Source organism: Macaca mulatta, chromosome 6, assembly GCF_049350105.2.
Source record: "Macaca mulatta isolate MMU2019108-1 chromosome 6, T2T-MMU8v2.0, whole genome shotgun sequence".
NCBI lineage: Eukaryota > Metazoa > Chordata > Mammalia > Primates > Cercopithecidae > Macaca > Macaca mulatta.
Genome location: NC_133411.1, coordinates 77,274,399 through 77,293,648, shown reverse-complemented (window position 1 = coordinate 77,293,648; position 19,250 = coordinate 77,274,399). Strand labels below are relative to the sequence as shown.

At 43.4% G+C, this 19,250-nt stretch overlaps 1 protein-coding gene across 1 annotated transcript; it reads right to left on the bottom strand.

Annotated features, from left to right (window-relative positions):
• Positions 1-245: 245 nt before the first annotated feature.
• On the bottom strand, positions 246-13,742 carry KGD4 (alpha-ketoglutarate dehydrogenase subunit 4). Its single transcript, NM_001258095.1, is given in 4 exon segments — positions 246-1,182; positions 2,333-2,520; positions 4,361-4,424; positions 13,626-13,742. Coding segments are annotated over 4 exon segments (312 nt in total). The 5' UTR covers positions 13,668-13,742; the 3' UTR covers positions 246-1,164.
• Positions 13,743-19,250: the final 5,508 nt, after the last annotated feature.

Here is a 19,250-nt window from a genome sequence, read left to right as displayed (position 1 = left end):
ACCCCAATCCCTATCTCATATTTGTGCTGAACAACATTTACACTAGGCTACAGCAAAAAATTTATAAGAGAAGTAGATCAACTCTGTGGAGTAGTAGAAATAAGTAAAAATTAACCCACAGGTAATTGAGTAAATACAGAAACATACTCAAAACCAATTCTATTTCTTGCTCATGAGCTACCGTTAACTCTCAGGGACCACTTCTTTAAAGCATATTCTGGAAATCGTTAAAGGTATGGAAGAGAATTTATTTAGCTTTGTGAGGTTTTACTTCATAATACACATACCCTTGGCACAGGAGGGGCCCCATTCAAGTTTCATAAACTGCTTAATAAGTAAATATTTATGTTGATTTTATGAGGCTTTGAGACATTAAGTTTGAGAAAGTTAATGGTTATCAGGATTTGCATACAAGATCACAAAACAGTAAAATAAACCAAAGAACAAGACTTCCTTACAACCTCTGAAACATAATAAATTGCAATTTCTAGTGAAATCTTTATTCCTATGCTATATTCATTTTGGTCTCTTATTTTCCATTTTATACTCTGACTTTCTTGGAACCTTTTGTATGATCTCCTCTATCTTAATAGTATAGTCACCTATTTTAGCTTGACTATATTTTTATCATTCAGAGTAGGACACACTTACTAAGCCAGTTATACTCCAGTAAACTTGTGAATGAAAAAACATTAGAGAACAGAGAATTAAGAACAAGTAATAGAGTCATTATTTCACTGATCCTCACCCAATTTCAGGAAAATCATGTACCTAAAACAGCAATTCTGACTGATAAATTTTTCCATGTCTAAACAGAAAGAAAAGTGAAATTATAAGAATCCTATGATAGTTTACTATACATTATGTGCTTTTAATAGTTCAACACTGGTAATGTTTGATAATCAAGAGTAAATTAATAGGCTAACATTTAAAAATGTATACTTTAATAAGTATAAAGTGTATAAATAATTAGGTAAGCTTGTGGAGAAGCTGACCAAGATACATAAATTAGGAAATACAAGTGTCCATCTAAATTTTCTATATTTCATTTTTTTCATAGTATTTATTAAAGGTGTTTAATATACAGTTTCTCATCTGTCATTTTGGAAGTCCTTTATTGTAAAGACAATTCTATTGTCTGATGACAAACAGCAGCCACCATGGTTATTCAGGACCTCCACGCTGAAAAGGGAAAAATAAAGCAGTAAGATTAGATGTTAAATTGACCCAGGAAATGTTTTGATGGTAACTTTACAAATTTATACAATCTTCAGCAAGTAATCTTTGGTGGTTTTTTTTTGTTTGTTTGTTTGTTTGTTTTTGAGACAGAGTCTCACTCTGTCGCCGAGGCTGGAGTGCAGTGGCCGGATCTCATCTCACTGCAAGCTCCGCCTCCCGGGTTTACGCCATTCTCCTGCCTCAGCCTCCCAAGTAGCTGGGACTACAGGCACCCGCCACCTCGCCCGGCTAGTTTTCTGTATTTTTTAGTAGAGATGGGGTTTCACCATGTTAGCCAGGATGGTCTCGATCTCCTGACCTCGTGATCTGCCCATCTCGGCCTCTCAAAGTGCTGGGATTACAGGCTTGAGCCACTGCGCCCAGCCAATCTTTAGTTTTTAAAAAATAGTTTTGAATTAGTCAAAACTTTAGGGTATTCCTATCAATTCTTTTTTTTTTTTTTTTTTTTTGAGACAGAGTTTCCGGAGTTTCACTCTTGCTGCCCAAGCTAGAGTGCAGTGGTGCCATTTTGGCTCACTGCAACCTCCGCCTCCCGGGTTCAAGAGATTCTCCTGCCTCAGCCTCCCAAGTAGCTGGGATTACAGGCACCCGCCACCACATCCAGCTAATTTTTGTATTTTTAGTAGAGACAGGGTTTCACCATATTGGCCAGGCTGGTCTCCAACTCCTGACCTCAGGTGATCCACCTGCTTTGGCCTCCCAAAGTGCTGGGATTACAGGCGTGAGTCACCATGCCCAGCCCTCTTATCAATTCTTATAAACATAATGTCAGACCTGGAAGGGATTCAAGGTTGACCTGTCCTTAAATTTCTTGGTATCAAGAGCTCTTTACACTCTGAAAAATTATTGAGGACCCCAAAGAACTGTTTTTTTATGTGATTATATCTATTGACATTGATATACCACGCATATTTACAGAGGGATTTGACTATGGTTTGTTTCTCGTAGTCTTGGCCTACCTGACCATCCTGTCTTAGCTCTGACCACACTCTGACATGACAATAGGAATAGCATGTAAATCAGCAAATGAAATCCCCAAAGCCCAAATGTTATGGTGTTTTGCATAGTCTTGGGACAAAGAGCAATGACTTACTTGGATAAATTCAATTTCTTCTTGAGACACAAGTTTCCTTCTGTATTTCTGAGGTAATGTTTTTATTATTTCTGCAGTATCTGGTGGACCCTGATACATCAACAAATCTGGTGATTTACTTCCCTTAGAATGTTGTGAAATTACAGAAGAGTGAGATGGTAGCCCTGCTGATCTCAAAGCTTCCGATACTGAAATTAAAAAAAAAAAAAAAAGACCATATTAGAGAAATTGTTCAGATGTCAAAATACTGAGTCTTAAAATACTATCAAATAATCAAGTCATTCTTGAAATGAAGTCATTCTTCAAATAACTCTTGAAGTACTATAATTCCAAAAGGTAAATATTGTAGGGTAACTCAGTTGGCTATATATATTTCATAAAGGTTTCTAAAAACAAAGGAGGAGGTAAGGAGGTAGCTACCTCTAAGGAGGTAGCTTTAAAATTTTTATATATTTATTGTTTAGAGATGGGGTCTTACTTTGTTGTGCAGGCTGATCTTGAACTGCTGGGCCCAAGCAAGCATCCTGCCTCAGCCTCCTGCCATCCCACCTCAGCCTGTGAGTAGTTAGGACTATAGGCATGTGCCACTGCACCCAGCAAAGGAGCAGTTTTAAGTAAATGAATTACAAAAATGTAAAATAATGAAATTTCTAGTTAGTGGAATTCAACCCTTTAGGGGAACCTACACTACTTAAGCTTATCTCACATAACCACTCATAGGCCAACACATGGTGGAGTTTACAGGTAATATCTTACAAGGAATAAGAAAGTCAGTAAATGTAAGTGAGGGTAGTTTTCTCAGTATCTTCACATTTGTTTATCTTAATTCTTCAATAGTTACAATAAGTTAAAAATATACCTATAAAATGTGTTGAAATTGCCTGAATTAAAGCAAGAGAAGCACAGAGGATCTGGTTTAAAAAAAAAAAAAAAGGGTGGGAATCAGAGAAAAACAGAACCATTTCAGAATCTTCTCCCATTAATTTCAAATAAATGCTAAGGATTAAGGCAATCCAAAAAATATTTACTGACTAGATGAATAGATAAATGAATGAATGAAAGAAAAGATGGTTGATGAGCAGAGAAACATAGGAAGGGTTATTATTTTCACAGTCTCTGCAAATGGAAGCATGGGAGAATCTTCTAAAGGATAGGAGAGAATAAAGGTAGGACAAAATTTAGCCCATATAAACTCACTAGAAATTCAGACACATCTTCTGTTGAGTCACTACCTTTTAAAATAGGGGTAATAAAGGCCAGGTGTGTGGCTCATGCCTGTAATCCCAGCACTTTGGGAAGCCAAGGCAGGCAGATCACCTGAGATCAGGAGTTCCAGACCAGCCTAGGCAACATAGCGAAACCCTGTCTCTACTAAAAATACAAAAATGAGTCAGGCGTGCTGGTGTATGCCTGTAATCCCAGCTACTAAGGAGGCTGAAGCACAAGAATTGCTTGAACCTGGGAGGGGGAGGCTGCAGTGTGCCAAGATAGCACCACTGTACTCCAGCCTGGGAGACAGAGCAAGACCCTGTCTCAAAAAGTAAAATAAAATAGAGGTAATAATTTTTTTTTTTTTTTTTTGAGACAAAGTCTTGCCCTGTCACCCAGGCTGGAGTGCAGTGGCATGATCTCGGCTCACTGCAACCTCCGCCTCCTGGGTTCAAGCAGTTCTCCGCCTCAGCCTCCCGAGTAGCTGGGACTATAGGAGCCCACCACCATGCCTGGCTAATATTTTTATATTTTTTAGTAGAGACAGGGTTTCACCATGTTGGCTAGGCTGGTCTCGAACTCCTGACCTCAGGTTATCCGCCTGCCTCGGCCTCCCAAAGTGCTGGGATTACAGGTGTGAGCCACCGCGCCTGGCCATAAGTTAATTTCTACTTGCATGCAACATAGGGCACTACTTTGATCGAAGCTCCAATAGTCTTAACTGATTTTTAAATGAGAAATATTGCCTATAATAAAATACTCATTTATAAATATTCACGTACACAATTTTAAAAGAAATCTAAATAAAATACAACTTACCATTGGGTTTAGGATTGTCTCTTCTGTCAGGAAACCTTATTAATGGAGTGTGTGGTTTGACTACCTAAAGGAAAAATAATATGCATGAAAAACAATCTCATTAACTAAAAGAAATGATCTATTAAACCTCATAAATAGATACTTTTGTTAAACTTACTATTTGACAGCAACTTTAAATTATACTCTTCCCCAACCAGGAAAGCTGGTCTATGAATTATTAACTTGTCTATCTGGTAAACACAACTTTGTACTTTATATATAATCACAAGACTTTCATTGTACTATCGAAGGTGTACTTCAAAGCAACCCAATGGAGGAGATGATGTGGATTTTATGTTGCATGACTTATAGATTGGTAAGAATTGAAACCTGGCTGAGCACAGTGGCTTATGCCTGTAATCCCAACACTTTGAGAGGCCCAGGCGGGCAGACTGCATGAGGTCACGAATTCAAGACCAGCCTAGCCAAGATGGCGAAACCCCATCTCTACTAAAAAAATAAAAAAAATTAGCAGGGCGTGGTGGTGGGCGCCTGTAATCCCAGCTACTCAGGAGGCTGAAGCAGAGAATTGCTTGAACCCGGGAGGTGGAAGTTGCTGTGAGCCAAGATCGAGCCACTGCACTCCAGCCTGGGTGACAGAGTGAGGCTCTGTCTCAAAACAAATAAACAAACAAACAAACAAACACTTCTCTATTAGCTGTTTCTTCACTTTCATAGCCAAGCTTCTTAAGAGAATGTTCTATCTGTCCTATTGTCACTCCCATATTTAAAAGTTTGAAAACTGGCTGGGATCGGTGGCTCATGCCTGTAATCCTAGCACTTTGGAAGGCTGAGGCAGGAGGATGGCTTGAGCCCAGGAGTTTGAGACCAGCCTGAGCAAGAAGGTGAGACTCCCTCTCCACAACTTAAAATAAAAAAAAAAAGAAGTTTGAAAAATGTTCCACAGCTTTCACGATAAAGTTCAAACTCTTATTTGGCACTCACAACACCCATCGTGATCTGGCCTCTCCTTACTTTGCCAGCCTTTCTCTCCAACTCTCTTATGTACCTGTTGCTCCAGGTATTCTGAAGTACTTTTCCTTTCCCCAATTCATTCTGCTATTTATCCCCATTCCATCTAGAGCTTATGTCCTCTGCCATGAAATCTCCCTCCCTCCCATCCCATTCCATTTCCATGCCTATCCTTCTGACTGCTTATCCTTTACAACAGCTCACATGTCACTCTTCTCTAAGAACTTTTCCCAAATTCCAAAGTCTGAGTCAAAAACTCCTCCTTATATTTTCAGAGGACAGATAAGTTAGCCAATGATTATAGGAGAGTGCTAAGCTCCCGGACAGTCAGAGACAGAAAATTAAGCACTTCTGCAGCAGCATTCCTATTACATGGTAAATGTCCAAGAAACAGTTGCCAAATAAGTGAATAAACCTTTTGTAAGTTAGGTCTAACTGTATAGGCATGTAAATATGTATTATATACTTATACAAATGTACATACACTGCAGAGAAAGAATCATTTGCAACACTGCTTTTATATACTTAAAAACATGATTTAATATGGCCTTATAGGCCAGGCACGGTGTCTCACACCTGTAATCCCAGCACTTTGGAAGGCCGAAGCGGGCGGATCACTTGAGGTCAGGAGTTCAAGACCAACCTGGTCAACATGGTGAAACCCTGTCTCTACTAAAAATACAAAAATTAGCTGGGTTTGATGGTGCACGCTTGTAATCCCAGCTACTCAGGAGGCTGGGGCATGAGAAATCACTTGAACCCAGGAGGTGGAGATTGCAGTGAGCCAAGATTGTGCCACTGCACTCCAGCCTGGGCAACAAAGCAAGACTTCATCTCAAAGAAAAATAACAACAACAATAATAATATGGTCTTATAAATTAAATTCCCACTCTGTTTGGTATCTCTACTTTTTAACAACAAAAAAAAATTATTTTGAGATAGGGTCTTGCTCTGTCACCCAGGCTGGAGTGCAGTGGTGTGATCACAGCTCATTACAGCCTCAACCTCCCAGGGCCAAGTGATCCTCCCACCTCAGCCTCCAAAGTAACTGGGACTATAAGTGTGCCCCACCACGCCTGGCTAATTTTTAACATTTTTTGTGGAGATGGGGTCTCCCTATGTTCCTTACGTGGGTCCTGAACTCCTGGACTTAAGCAATCCTCCTGCCTTGGCCGCCTAAAGTATGGGGATTACAGGCATGAGCCACTGCACCCAGCCCTAGAAAGTGTTTTAAATGCAAAAAAGTAGAATGGCATAAAATAAACCCTGATATATTCATCACACAACTTTAACAATAATATAGTCAATCTTATTTCATCATCCCTTCCCTGATTAAACAAATCCTATACATTTAATCCCATCTCATCTGTTAATACCTTCCACACATTACTGACAAACAGAATTTTTGTTAAATCATAACCCCAATACTTTTTTTTTTTTTTTCCAATTTGAAAGCAGTGAAGCCAGGCTCAGTGGCTCATGCATGTAATCCCAGCACTTTGAGAGGCTGAGGCAGGAGGATCACTTGAGCCCAGGAGTTCGAGACCAGCCTGGCCAATATAGTGAGACCCTGTCTCTACCAAAAATCTAAAAAGTTAGCTGGGCAGGTGGCATGGGCCTGTCGTGCCAGTTACTTGGGAGGCTTAGTTGGGAAGATCACTTGAGCCCGAGAGGTTGAGATACAGTAAACCAGACAAGATCATGCTACTGCACTGCAGCCTGGGCAACAGCAAGATCCTGTCTCAAAAAAAAGAGTCACTCTTTATTAACTAACCAGATTACAAATATAATCATGGTGGCCACCTTAGTTCACCCTAGTTTTTGTTCAAGTGGGCCCCAATACTTTTGCCACACTTAACAATAATTCCTAGGCTGGGCGTGGTGGCTCAAGCCTGTAATCCCAGCACTTTGGGAGGCCGAGGTGGCCGGATCACGAGGTCAGGAGATCGAGACCATCCTGGCTAACACGGTGAAACCCCATCTCTACTAAAAATACAAAATAACTATCCGGGCGTGGCGGCGGGCGCCTGCAGTCCCAGCTACTCAGGAGGCTGAGGCAGGAGATTGGCGGGAACCCGGGAGGCGGCGCTTGCAGTGAGCCGAGATCGCGCCACTGCACTCCAGCCTGGGCGACAGAGTCAGACTCCGTCTCAAAAAAAAAAAAAAAACCAATAATTCCTACTATCATCTGATATTCAGCTTATGCTCTCATTTCCCCTTCTTGATTGGGTGTGGTGACTCACACCTGTAATCTCAGCACTTTGGGAGTCTGAGGCAGGTGGATTTCTTGAGCTCAGGAGTTTGAAACCAGCCTGGGCAACATGGCGAAACCCTGTCTCTACAAAAAATACCAAAAAATTAGCTGCGAGTGGTGTTGCACACCTTTAGTCCCAGCTATTTCAGGGAATGAGGCAGGAGGATCCACTTGAACCTCGGGAGGTCAAGGCTGCAGTGAGCCATTATCACGCCACTACACTCCAGCCTGTGTGACAAAGTGAGACTCTGTCTCAAACAAAACAAAACAAAAATTTCCCCTTCTCAATTGTCTTTTTACATTCTAAATACAAATATGACAAATAAGTAACTCCAACTGCATATTAGTTGGATAACTAAGAAGCCAATCTGAAAAGGCTCCCACTGCAACCCTATGACATTCTAGAAAAGGTCAAACTATCCATCTAAGATTTTTTTCTTTTTTTTCTGAGACGGAGTCTCGCTCTGTTGCCCAGGCTGGAGTGCAATGGTGCAATCTCAGCTCAATGCAATCTCCACGCAGGTTCAAGTGATTCTCCTGCCTCAGCCTCCTGAGTAGCTGGGACTACAGGTAAGTGCCGCCATGTCCAACTAATTTTTGTATTTTTAGTAGAGATGGAGATTCTCCATGTTGGCCAGGATGGTCTCAATCTCTTGACCTCGTGATCTGCCCACCTCGGCCTCCCAAAGTGTTGGGATTTCAGGCGTGAGCCACAGTGCTCGGCCCCATCTAAGATTTATTCATGCCTTTTCATGGCTTGATAGCTCATTTCTTTTTAGTGCTGAATAATATTTCAATATCTAGATGTACCACAGTTTATCAATTCACCTACTGAAGGATATCTTGTTTGCTTCTAAATTTTGGTAATTATGAATAAAGCTGCTATAAACATCTGTGTGCAGCTTTTATGTGGACATAAGTTTTCCACTCACTTGGGTAGATACTATGGAGTGTAGTGGCTAGATCGTACGGTAAGATTATGTTTCCTTTTGTATGAAATTGCCAAACTGGGATCAGTGCCGTGGCTGACGCCTGTAATCCCAACACTTCAGGAGGTCAAGGCAGGTGGATCTCTTGAGTCCACGAGTTCAAGACCAGCCTGGGCAATATAGTGAAACCCTGACTCTACAAAAAATACAAAAATTAGGCATAGTGGCATGTGCCTAAAAAAGAAAGAAATTGCCAAACTGTCTTCCAAAGTGGCTGTACCATTTTGCATTCCCACCAGCAATGAATGAGAGTTCCTGTTAGGTGGGACAGTAATAAGAATTCACATCTTTGTCAACATTAAGTGTTGTCAAGTGTTTTGGATTCTGGCCATTCTGATAGGTGTGTTAACGGTTGTCTTAACTTGAAATTCTCTAATAACATATGATGTTGAGCATCTTCTCTTTTTTTGAGACAGAGTCTCACTCTGTCTCCCAGGCTGGAGTACAATGGTGCGATCTCGGCTCACTGCAACCTCCGCCTCCCAGGTTTAAGCAATTCTCCTGCCTCAGCCTCCCAAGTAGCTGGGATTACAGGTGCACACCACCACACCTGGCTAATTTTTGTACTTTTAGTAGAGATGGGGTTTCGGCATATTGGCCAGGCTGGTCTCGAACTCCTGACTTCAGGTGATCCATCCACCTAGGCCTCCCAAAGTGCTGGGATTATAGGCGTGAGCCACTGTGCCTGGCTGAGTATCTTTTCATTAGACCTATTTGTCATTTGTATATCATTTTTCTTTTTTTTTTTCTTTTGAGACAGGGTTATGCTCTGTTGCCCAGGCTGGAGTACAGTGGTGTGATCTCAGCTCAGTGCAACCTCAACCTCCCGGGCTCAAGCAATCCTCCCACTTAAACTGATCCTCCCACTTCAGCCTCCCAAGTAGCTGGGACTACAGGTGTGCACCACCACACCCAGTTAACTTTTGTATTTTTTGTAGAGACAGGCTTTCACCATGTTGGCCAGGCTGGTCTTGAACTCCAGGGCTCAAGCGATCCACCCAGTTCAGCCTCCCAAAGTGTGTATATTTTCTTTGATGAGGTGTCTGTTCAGCTGTTTTGCCCATTTTAAAATTCAGTCATTTATTTTTATTTATTTTCTTGTTGTTGAGTTCTTCTGTTTCCTTTTTTCTTTTTTTTCTGAGATGGAGTCTCGCTCTGTCGCCCAGACTGGAGGGCAGTGGGCTCACTGCAACCTCCGTCTCCCAGGTTCAAGCAATTCTCCTGCCTCAGCCTCCTGAGTAGCTTGGATTACAGGCGCCCGCTACCACACCCAGATAATTTTTGTACTTTTAGTAGAGATGGGGTTTTGCCATGTTGGCCAGGCTGGTCTCAAACTCCTGAACTCAGGTGATCTGCCCGCCTTAGTATCCCAAAGTGCTGGGATGACAGGCATGAGTCACCATGTCCGGCCTTATGTTTTCTATAATAGTCTTTTATCAAATATGCCTTTTGAAAGTATTTTCTCCCAATATGTGGCTTGCCTTTTTTTTTTTTTTTTTTTTTTTTTTTTTTTTTTTTTTTGAGATGGAGTCTCGCTCTGTCGCCCAGACTGGAGTGCAGTGGCGCGATCTCGGCTCACTGCAAGCTCCACCTCCCGGGTTCACGCCATTCTCCTGCCTCAGCCTCCGGAGTAGCTGGGACTACAGGCGCCCGCCACCACGCCCGGCTAATTTCTTTTTGTATTTTTAGTAGAGACGGGGTTTCACCGTGTTAGCCAGGATGGTCTCGATCTCCTGACCTGGTGATCCGCCTGCCTCGGCCTCCCAAAGTGCTGGGATTACAGGCTTGAGCCACCGCGCCCGGCCGGCTTGCCTTTTTTTGACAGTGTCTCACAGAGCAGAAGTTTTTTAATGAAGTCCAGCTTATCAATTAATTTTTTTATGGATCATGCCTTTGGTGTTATATCTAAAAAGTCATTGCTAAACCTAAGGTTAGTTTTATTTTCTCCTATAAGGATTGATTTTATAGATTTGCATTTTGCATTTAGGTCTAGGATCCATTTTGACTTAATTTTTGTGAAGGACGTGAGGTCTGATGGATCTCCAATTTTTTCAGCACCATGTTGAAAGACTATCTTGTCTCCATTGTATTCCCTTTGCTCCTTTTGTCAAAGATCAGTTGACTATCTCTTTATTTTTACCTTTTCAAATCTCAGTTTTAGCTATGCCTCTTACAAATAGTATAGCACTGGATTTTCATTTGTTAGCCAGTCTGAAAATGTTTTACTTTATTATTTATTTTTTGAGACCAGCTCTTGCTCTGTTACACAGGCTGGGGTGCAGTGGAGTGATCGTGGTTCACTGCAGCATCAAACTTCTGGGCTCAAGTGATCTTTCCACCTCAGCCTCCTGAGTAGCTAGGACTACAGGTACACATCACACACCACCCCTCCTGCCTGGCTAATTTTTATAGAGACAGGGTCTTGCTATGTTGCCTAGGCTAATCTTGAACTCCTGGCTCAAGCAGTCTTCCCACCTTGGCTTCCCAAAGTGTTGGGATTACAGGTGTGAGCCACCGTGCCCAGCCAGCTTTGTCTTTACTTAATGTTCTGAGACCATGCTACGTGACTTCCTATCAGTTTGTGCCAATCAGTCTTTTGGCACTCTTCTCTTCCTTCAAGATATGGATCAACAACCAAATTCTAAGCTCTACGTTTTTTTTTTTTTTTGAGTCAGGGTCTAGCTCTGTTGTCCAGACTGGAATGCAGAGGCATGATTATGGCTCACTGTAGCCTTGATCACCCGGGCTCAATCTTCCCACTTCAGCCTCCTGAGCAGCTGGAACCACAGGTGCACGTCACCATGCTCAGCTAATTTTTTAAAATTTTTATAGAGATGGGGTCTTGCTATGTTGCCCAGGCTGGTCTTGAACTCCTGGGCTCAAGCCATCCTCCTGCCTCAAACTGCCAAAGTGTTGGGATTACAGGCATACACCAGTGAGCCTGGCCTAAACTCTATCTCTTACTGGCACTGTAGTCCTAACTTTATAGGCTTGTCACAGAGATACTCAATAAATTTTGCTAATGTTATATGTAATTATTACATAATATTAGCATATACTTTATTATTTATTTTTTGAGACCAGGTCTTGCTCTGTTAGCCTGTTACACAGGCTGGGGTGCAGTGGGGTGATTGTGGTTCACTGCAGCATCAAACTCCTAGGCTTAAGTGATATTATATTAGCATATTGGTAGTATTCTTTTCCTTTTTTTTTTTTTAAGAGTGCAGTCACGAACCTGGTATGAATTCTAAATATGTGAGTACAGGTCTTTGTTCCTGTGTTAGAAGGGCACAGACCATTCCTTACTGTATATCTCACGGTTTCTTCATTTGTTTGCATGTATCAGCTGTTAGTATTGCTTTGGACTCTACCATTTTAACAAACTACAATTTGTTTATGCAAAAGACAGACATATAGATTGTTTCTGGTTTGGGGGCTAACAGAAACAGAGCCAGGGACCCCAAGGCAGTATGTACAGTACCTACCTGCTGAGATACCACACTCCTGCTGCCAGGCTGGAATCCCTCAGCTCTGGACCCCAGTTCTTTGCTAGTAACTCTTTTTTCTCTATGAACATTTTGGTACAGAGACTATGTGCATTCACTTCTCTTGAGCAGTAAACCTATGAGTAGAATTGCTGGGTCATAGGGTAGATACATGCTTAACTATTAGAGACTGACAGCTTTCCAAAGTGGCTGTAACATTTTATATTACCACCAGCACTACTGAGGGTTTCAGAGGCTTCACATTCTTATCAACACTGACATCTAAATTTTAGTCATTTTGGTGGATGTGTAGGACCTCATGGTTTTAATTTTTATTTTCCTGGCAAGTAATGATATTGAGCCCCTTTAAAAATGTTCATTGCTCATTTGGGTATCTTTTGTGCAACACCAAGTCTTTTACTCATTTTTAAATTGTTATATATTATTGATACATATGGTTATATATTATGGATAACAGACCTTTGTCAGATAGTCTCTCAGTCCTTACAGAATCTTTAACTAGTTAATGCTCAATAGCTCAATAACTACCCACTGAATAAGTGAGGATGATTCACTGCAATGGGACCAAAAACTGGGATCTAGGATTATCATTCAGACAACAACTTCAGGAATTTAGAAAAAGGTCTTTTAAGAGATGTACTTATATAAAGCGAAATGTACTTCTCATATCAAAGATAAAAGTCAATCATAAAATAAAACACTTTCAGGGTTCAAAGACTATGTAAACCAACCACAAAAGCGGAGGTTGTGTCCCACTTATTTAATAATTTTACCTAAGTTAGAACCGCAGCTGGAGAAACAAATAAAAAGGCTATCAGGAGTTAGTAGCTGATAGGTGGATTAACGAAGTTACTTTAGCTGTCTATCTAAACCAAGTGAAAACAGGCTTGTGAAACCAACGCTTATACACACACAAACACACACTAATTAAGCTTAAATAACATTTTTCTATTCCCCTCATCTGGCGTGTAGCCAGACACTTGGAGAGCCTGGGGAGAACCCGCTCTGGCGAGGGCGCAGTACGCTGCCCCAGTTGCCCGACCATTCCCAAGACCTTGAAGGGACACTGGGTCAGATCCAGGGTTCACTTCCTTCCACGCCCCGCTACCGCCTTCCTTCCGATTGGCTGATCGGGGGGGCACCACCGCCAATCCTAGACGGTGATTGGCCAGGCTACCGCCAGGGCCACCTCACCCACAGACGCCTAAGACTAACAAGGTCCTGGCGGAGGAGCCGGGCACCCCGGCAGTAGGTACAGGACCTACCTGCGAAGATGCTGCACGCTTGCCGCCAGGCTCGAACCCTCGGCGCCGGACCCACCTCACTGCCCGGCCCTAGAGGCTCAAAGTCCCATCCTGACACACACACGCGGGCGCCGCCGCTGGCCCTCCGCAGAGGCGCGGTTACCGCGCAGATTCTGCCCACCGCCTCTCCTCCCCGACGCCGTCGCGATAGTCAGCACCGTCCTACCGGCCAAGGTGCGGAAACGCGACAAATTGCTTTACCTGAACGACCCTACTGGCAGACGCCATCTTGCTGCCCATCATGACCCCTAGAAGGGGCAGTTTCCGGGGCGCGAGCGAGCCGCGGCGATCACCGAAGTCCTGGGCGGCTGGGGGCGGTGCTTCTCGGGACGTCGCGGAGGCGGAGACCGGACTGGGCCCGCCTCCGCCGTGGGGCTGGCCCCGCCCCCTGTGCCTAACCACCCCCCCCCCACCCCCCGCTTCTCCCTCCTAGGATCGACCCACGTGTGTTCTATTGTTTCGTTTTGAGGACAAAGTTTTGTTACGGTGGGTCTCTTTTGCTCATATGCCTATAAATTGTCTAGGACCATTTCCTTTCCAGAAAGCAAGTTTATTTCGAAACAGTTCAAAATTTTATCTGTAACCAAATAAATAATATAACCTTCTGATCTGCCAGCTCTTGCAAAGATTAAAAAAATTAAAGAAAAACAAAAACCCTGCGGTTTCCTAAAATGAATAATTTTGTTAAAACGGTAGTGGCAGGCTCACAAGAGTTTACTCTGGCTTAAAAAGGGTCATGTCACAGTCTCTTGCTGATTGGCATTGCTTGATTGTAATTTGGTTTCTGTTTTCTTTACCGTTTATTACTCCTGATATTGAACTGCTGGGCCTTTGCTTCAAGTTGAGATAACTCAAAAATTCAGAAATATTTGAAACGTAAGCCACCCATATCTTTTCCCCAAAGTTACATTATGGGCGGGGCGCTATGACTCACGCCTGTAATCCCAGCACTTCGGGAGGCTGAGGCGGGCGGATCACTTGAGGTCAGGAAACCAGACTGGCCAACATAGTAAAACCTGTCTCTACTAAAAATACAAAAATTAGCCGGGCGTGGTGGCGGGCACCTGTAGTCCCAGCTACTCAGGAGGTGAGGCAGGAGAATTGCTTGAACCCAGAAGGCAGAGGTTGCAGTAAGCCGAGATTGCGCCACTGCACTCCAGCCTGAGCGACAGAGGGAGACTCTGTCTCACACACACAAAAAAGTTACATTACATTCTGTGATAAATAATGCTTAGGTTATATATAGTATTGTAAGCTTGACCAATGTGTTTAATGATATACATCAGTGATTCTAAGTCTTGGGATCTTTTTACAAATATAAATTACTGAACCCAAATATGGTCTATTCGGATTCAGTGTCCCTAAAGAGGCCATTAACCCGTTTTTTTTTTTGTTTGTTTGTTTGTTTTGTTTTTTTGAGATGGAGTCTTGCTCTGTTGCCCAGCCTGGAGTGCTGTGGCGTGGCGTGATCTCGGCTCACTGCAACCTTTGCCTCCTGGACTCAAGCAATTCTCCAGCCTCAGCCTCCCGGCGCCCGCCACCACGCCTGGTTAATTTTTGTATTTTTAGTAGAGACAGAGTTTCACCATGTTGGCCAGACTAATCTCCAACTCCTGGCCTCAAGTGACCCACCCACCTCGGCCTCCGTAAGTGCTGGTATTACAGGTGTGAGCCACTGCGCCTGGCCCCATTTTAATTATTTGCTTTTTTTTTTTTTTTTTTTTTTTGAGACAGAGTCTCAAAAGGTTAAAAGGTTTAACCTTTTAATCCCGTCTCTACTAAAAATACAAAATTATTTTCAAATGTGCAGTTCAGTCACATTAAGTACATTCACATTGCTGGGCAATTGTTACCATCTTCAGAAACTGTACCCATTAAACAAAAACTTATTCCTCCTTCCCTCAAACTCTGAAAACTATCATTTTACTTCCTGTCTCTATGAATTTGACTACTGTAGGTACTTCATGTAAGTGGAAACATAACCGTATTTGTCCTTTTGTAATTAGCTTTTTTCACTTAGCATGTCTTCAAAGTTCATTCATGTTGTAGAATTTATCAGAATTTCCTTCTTTTTTAAGGCTGAAAAATATTCCATTATATGTGTATACCACATTTTGCTTATCCGTTCATCTGTGATTTTTTTTTTTTTTTTTTTTTTGAGACGGAGTCTTGCTCTGTCACCTAGGCTGGAGTGCAGTGGTACGATCTCGGCTCACTGCAAGCTCTGCCTCCTGGGTTAGCGGCAGGAGAATGGGCAGCCTCCCGAGTAGCTGGGACTACAGGTGCCGCCACCACGCCAGGTTAATTTTTTTGTATTTTTAGTAGAGACGGGGTTTCACCTTGTTAGCCAGGACGGTCTAGATCTCCTGACCTCGTGATCCACCCTTCTTGGCCTCCCAAAGTGCTGGGATTAAAGGCGCGAGCCACCACGCCCAGCAGATTCTTTTTTTTTTTTTTTTTTTTTTTTTTGGAGACAGAGTCTCGCAGTGACACACCCAGGCTGGATGCCATGGCATGATCTCAGCTCACTGCAACCTCTGCCTCCTTGGTTCAAGTGATTCTCCTGCCTCATCCTCCCGAGTAGCTGGGATTACAGGCACCCACCACCACACCCAGCTAATTTCTGTATTTTTAGTGGAGATGGGGTTTCTCCATGTTGGCCAGGCTGATCTCCAACTCCCGACCTCAGGTGATCCGCCCGCCTTGGCCTCCCAAAGTGCTGGGATTACAAGTGTGAGCCACTGCACCTGGCCTGGTTCAATGCTTTTTAAAAAAATTTCATTTGAGACTCCTTTGACCTATGCCTCATTTAACAGTATGTTCAGTTTCCAAGTGTTTGGAAATTTTCCTGTTATTCGACTGTTACTGATTCCTCATTTAATTCCATTGTAGTCAGAACACAGTCTATAATTTCAATTCTTTTATATTTGTGAAATTTATTTATTTATTCATTTATTTATTTTGAGATGGAGTCTCGCTCTGTCGCCCAGGCTGGAGTGCAGTGACACCATCTCGGCTTACTGCAAGCTCCGCCTCCCAGGTTATGCCATTCTCCTGCCTCAGCCTTCTGAATGGTTGGCACTACAGGCGCCCACCACCACACCCGGCTAATTTTTTGTATTTTTAGTAGAGATGGGGTTTCACCGTGTTAGTCAGGATGGTCTCGATTTCCTGACCTCGTGATCCGCCCGCCTTGGCCTCCCAAAGTGTTGGGATTACCGGCATGAGCCACCCCATTATTTTGTCATCCAGGATATGGTCTGTTCTACAAGCACTTGAAAAGAAAGTGTTCTACTGTTGTTTGGTGGAGTATTCCATGAATGTTGATTAGCTCCTGTTACTCCATATGTGCTATTATGACAAAATACCTTAGTTTGGGTAATTTATAACAACAGAAATTTACTTCTCATGTTCAGGAGGCTCAAAAGTCTAAGATCAAAGTACCAGCAGTTTCAGTGTTTGGTGAGGGCTCAGTCTCTTCTTCCAAGATGGTACTTTGAACGCTGCTTCATCTGAGGAGTTTAACACTGTATCCTCACATGGCAGAAGGGCAGAAGGAACCCACTCCCTCAAACCTGTTTTTTTTTTTGGGGGGGACAGTCTTATTCTGTCACCCAGGCTGGAGTGCAGTGGCACAATCTCGGCTCACTGCAACCTCTACCTCCTGGGTTCAAGCCATTTTCCTGTTTCAGCCTTCCAATTAGCTGGGATTATAGGCGCCTACCACCACGCCCAGCTAATTTTTGTATTTTTAGTAGAGATGAGGGTTTGCCATGTTGGCCAGGCTGGCTTCGAACTCCTGACCTCAGGTGATCGGCCCACTTTGGCCTCCCAAAGTGCTGGGATTACAGGCATGCGCCATTGTGCCTGGCCCTCAAACCTTTTTTAAGGGCCTTAATCTCATTCATGACGGCTCTGTACTCATGATTTAATCATTTCCTAGAGGCCCTACCTTTTAGTATTGTCACATTGGCAATTTTCAACAGATGCATTTTGAAGGACACAGTCAGACCATAGCTTACCGCCTTTGGCCCCCAAAATTTATGTCCTACTCTCATGCAAAATACATTTATCAGATGCAGTTGCTCACGCTTATAATCCCAGCACTCTGGGAGGCTGAGGCAAACGGATCACTTGAGGTCACGAATTCCATGCCAGCCTGGCCAACACAGTGAAACCCTCTCTACTAAAAATAAAAAAATTAGCTGAGTGTGGTGGTGTATGCCTATAATCCCAGCTACTTGGAAGCTGAGGCACGAGAATTGCTTGAACGTGGGAGGTGGAAGTTGTTGACAGTGAGCCAAGATCGTACCACTGCACTTCAGCCTGGACAACAAAGGGAGGCACTGTATCAAAAGACAAAAAACAAAAATACATTTATCCATCCCAAAAGTCTCAACTCATTCCAGCACCAACCTAAAACTATAAAGCTCAGAGTCTCACCTAAATCAGATATGGATGAGACTCAAGGCATGACTCATCCTGAGGCAAATTCTCCTCCAACTGTGAGCCTGTGAAATCAAATAGATGTGCTTCCAAAACACGATGGGGCCAGGAATAGGATTGACATTCTCATCCCAAGAGGGAGAAACACGCAAGAAAAAAGGAGTAATAGGTCCCAAGTAAGTTAAAAACCCAACAAGGCAAACATTAACTCTTGAAGCTTGAGAATAATTCTTGACTCAGTATCTTGACTTCTGGATGCACTGGGATGGGGGTTGGACCCCAAAGCCCCAGGGCAGCCCTACCCCATGGTTTTGCTGGGCACAGCCAACCCAGCAGCTCTCAGGAGTTGAAGAGAGGTACCTGGACTCTCTCAGGCAGGTATTGCATGCTGATGGTTCTACAGGTCTGAAGTCTCAGGGATGGCCCTGCCCATATAGCTCTGTAACAGCCTTTTATTGTTAGCCTTAGATAGCAGATAACTACCACTGAGGTTTTGTTTTTTGAGATGGAGTCTCGCTCTGTCACCCAGGCTGGAGTGCAGTGGCGCGATCTCGGCTCACTGCAAGCTGTGCCTGCCGGGTTCACGCCATTCTCCTGCCTCAGCCTCCCGAGTAGCTGGGACTACAGGCACCTGCCACCACGCCTGGCTAATTTTTTGTATTTTTAGTAAGAGACGGGGTTTCACCATATTAGCCTGGATGGTTTCGATCTCCTGACCTCCTGATCTGCCCACCACAGCCTCCCAAAGTGCTGGGATTACAGGCGTGAGCCATGGCACCCAGTTTTCGTTTTTTTTTTTTTTTTGAGACAGGGACTCACTCTGTCATCCAGGCTGGAGTGCACTTGGCACCATTATGGCTCATTACAGCCTCAAACTCCCTGGTTCAAGCAGTCTTTCTGCCCCAGCCTCCTGCGCAGCTGGGACTACAGGCATGTACCACCACACCCAGATCACTGAGTTGGTTAGTGATACGATGTCATCTTAGCAGGTTAGTTCTTCTGCCCTTTTTGTAGAACATAATCCATGGGTAGGTTTTCTGGCCTTAGAAAATATATCTACTCCATATAAAGAAAAAAAAAAAACAAATAGGCAATGTATCTACTGCAAGCCTGGCCACACTGGCTCATGCCTGTAATCTCGGCACGTTGGGAGGCCAAGGCAGGCAGATCACTTGAGATCAGGAGTTTGAGACCAGCCTGGCCAACATGCTAAAATCTCATTTCTACTAAAAATGCAAAACAATTAGCTGGGCCGGGTGCAGTGGCTCACACCTGTAATCCCAGCGCTTTGGGAGGCCAAGCCAGGCGGATCAGCTGAGGTCAGGAGTTCAAGACCAGTTCAGCCAACATGGTGAAACCCTGCCTCTACTAAAACTACAA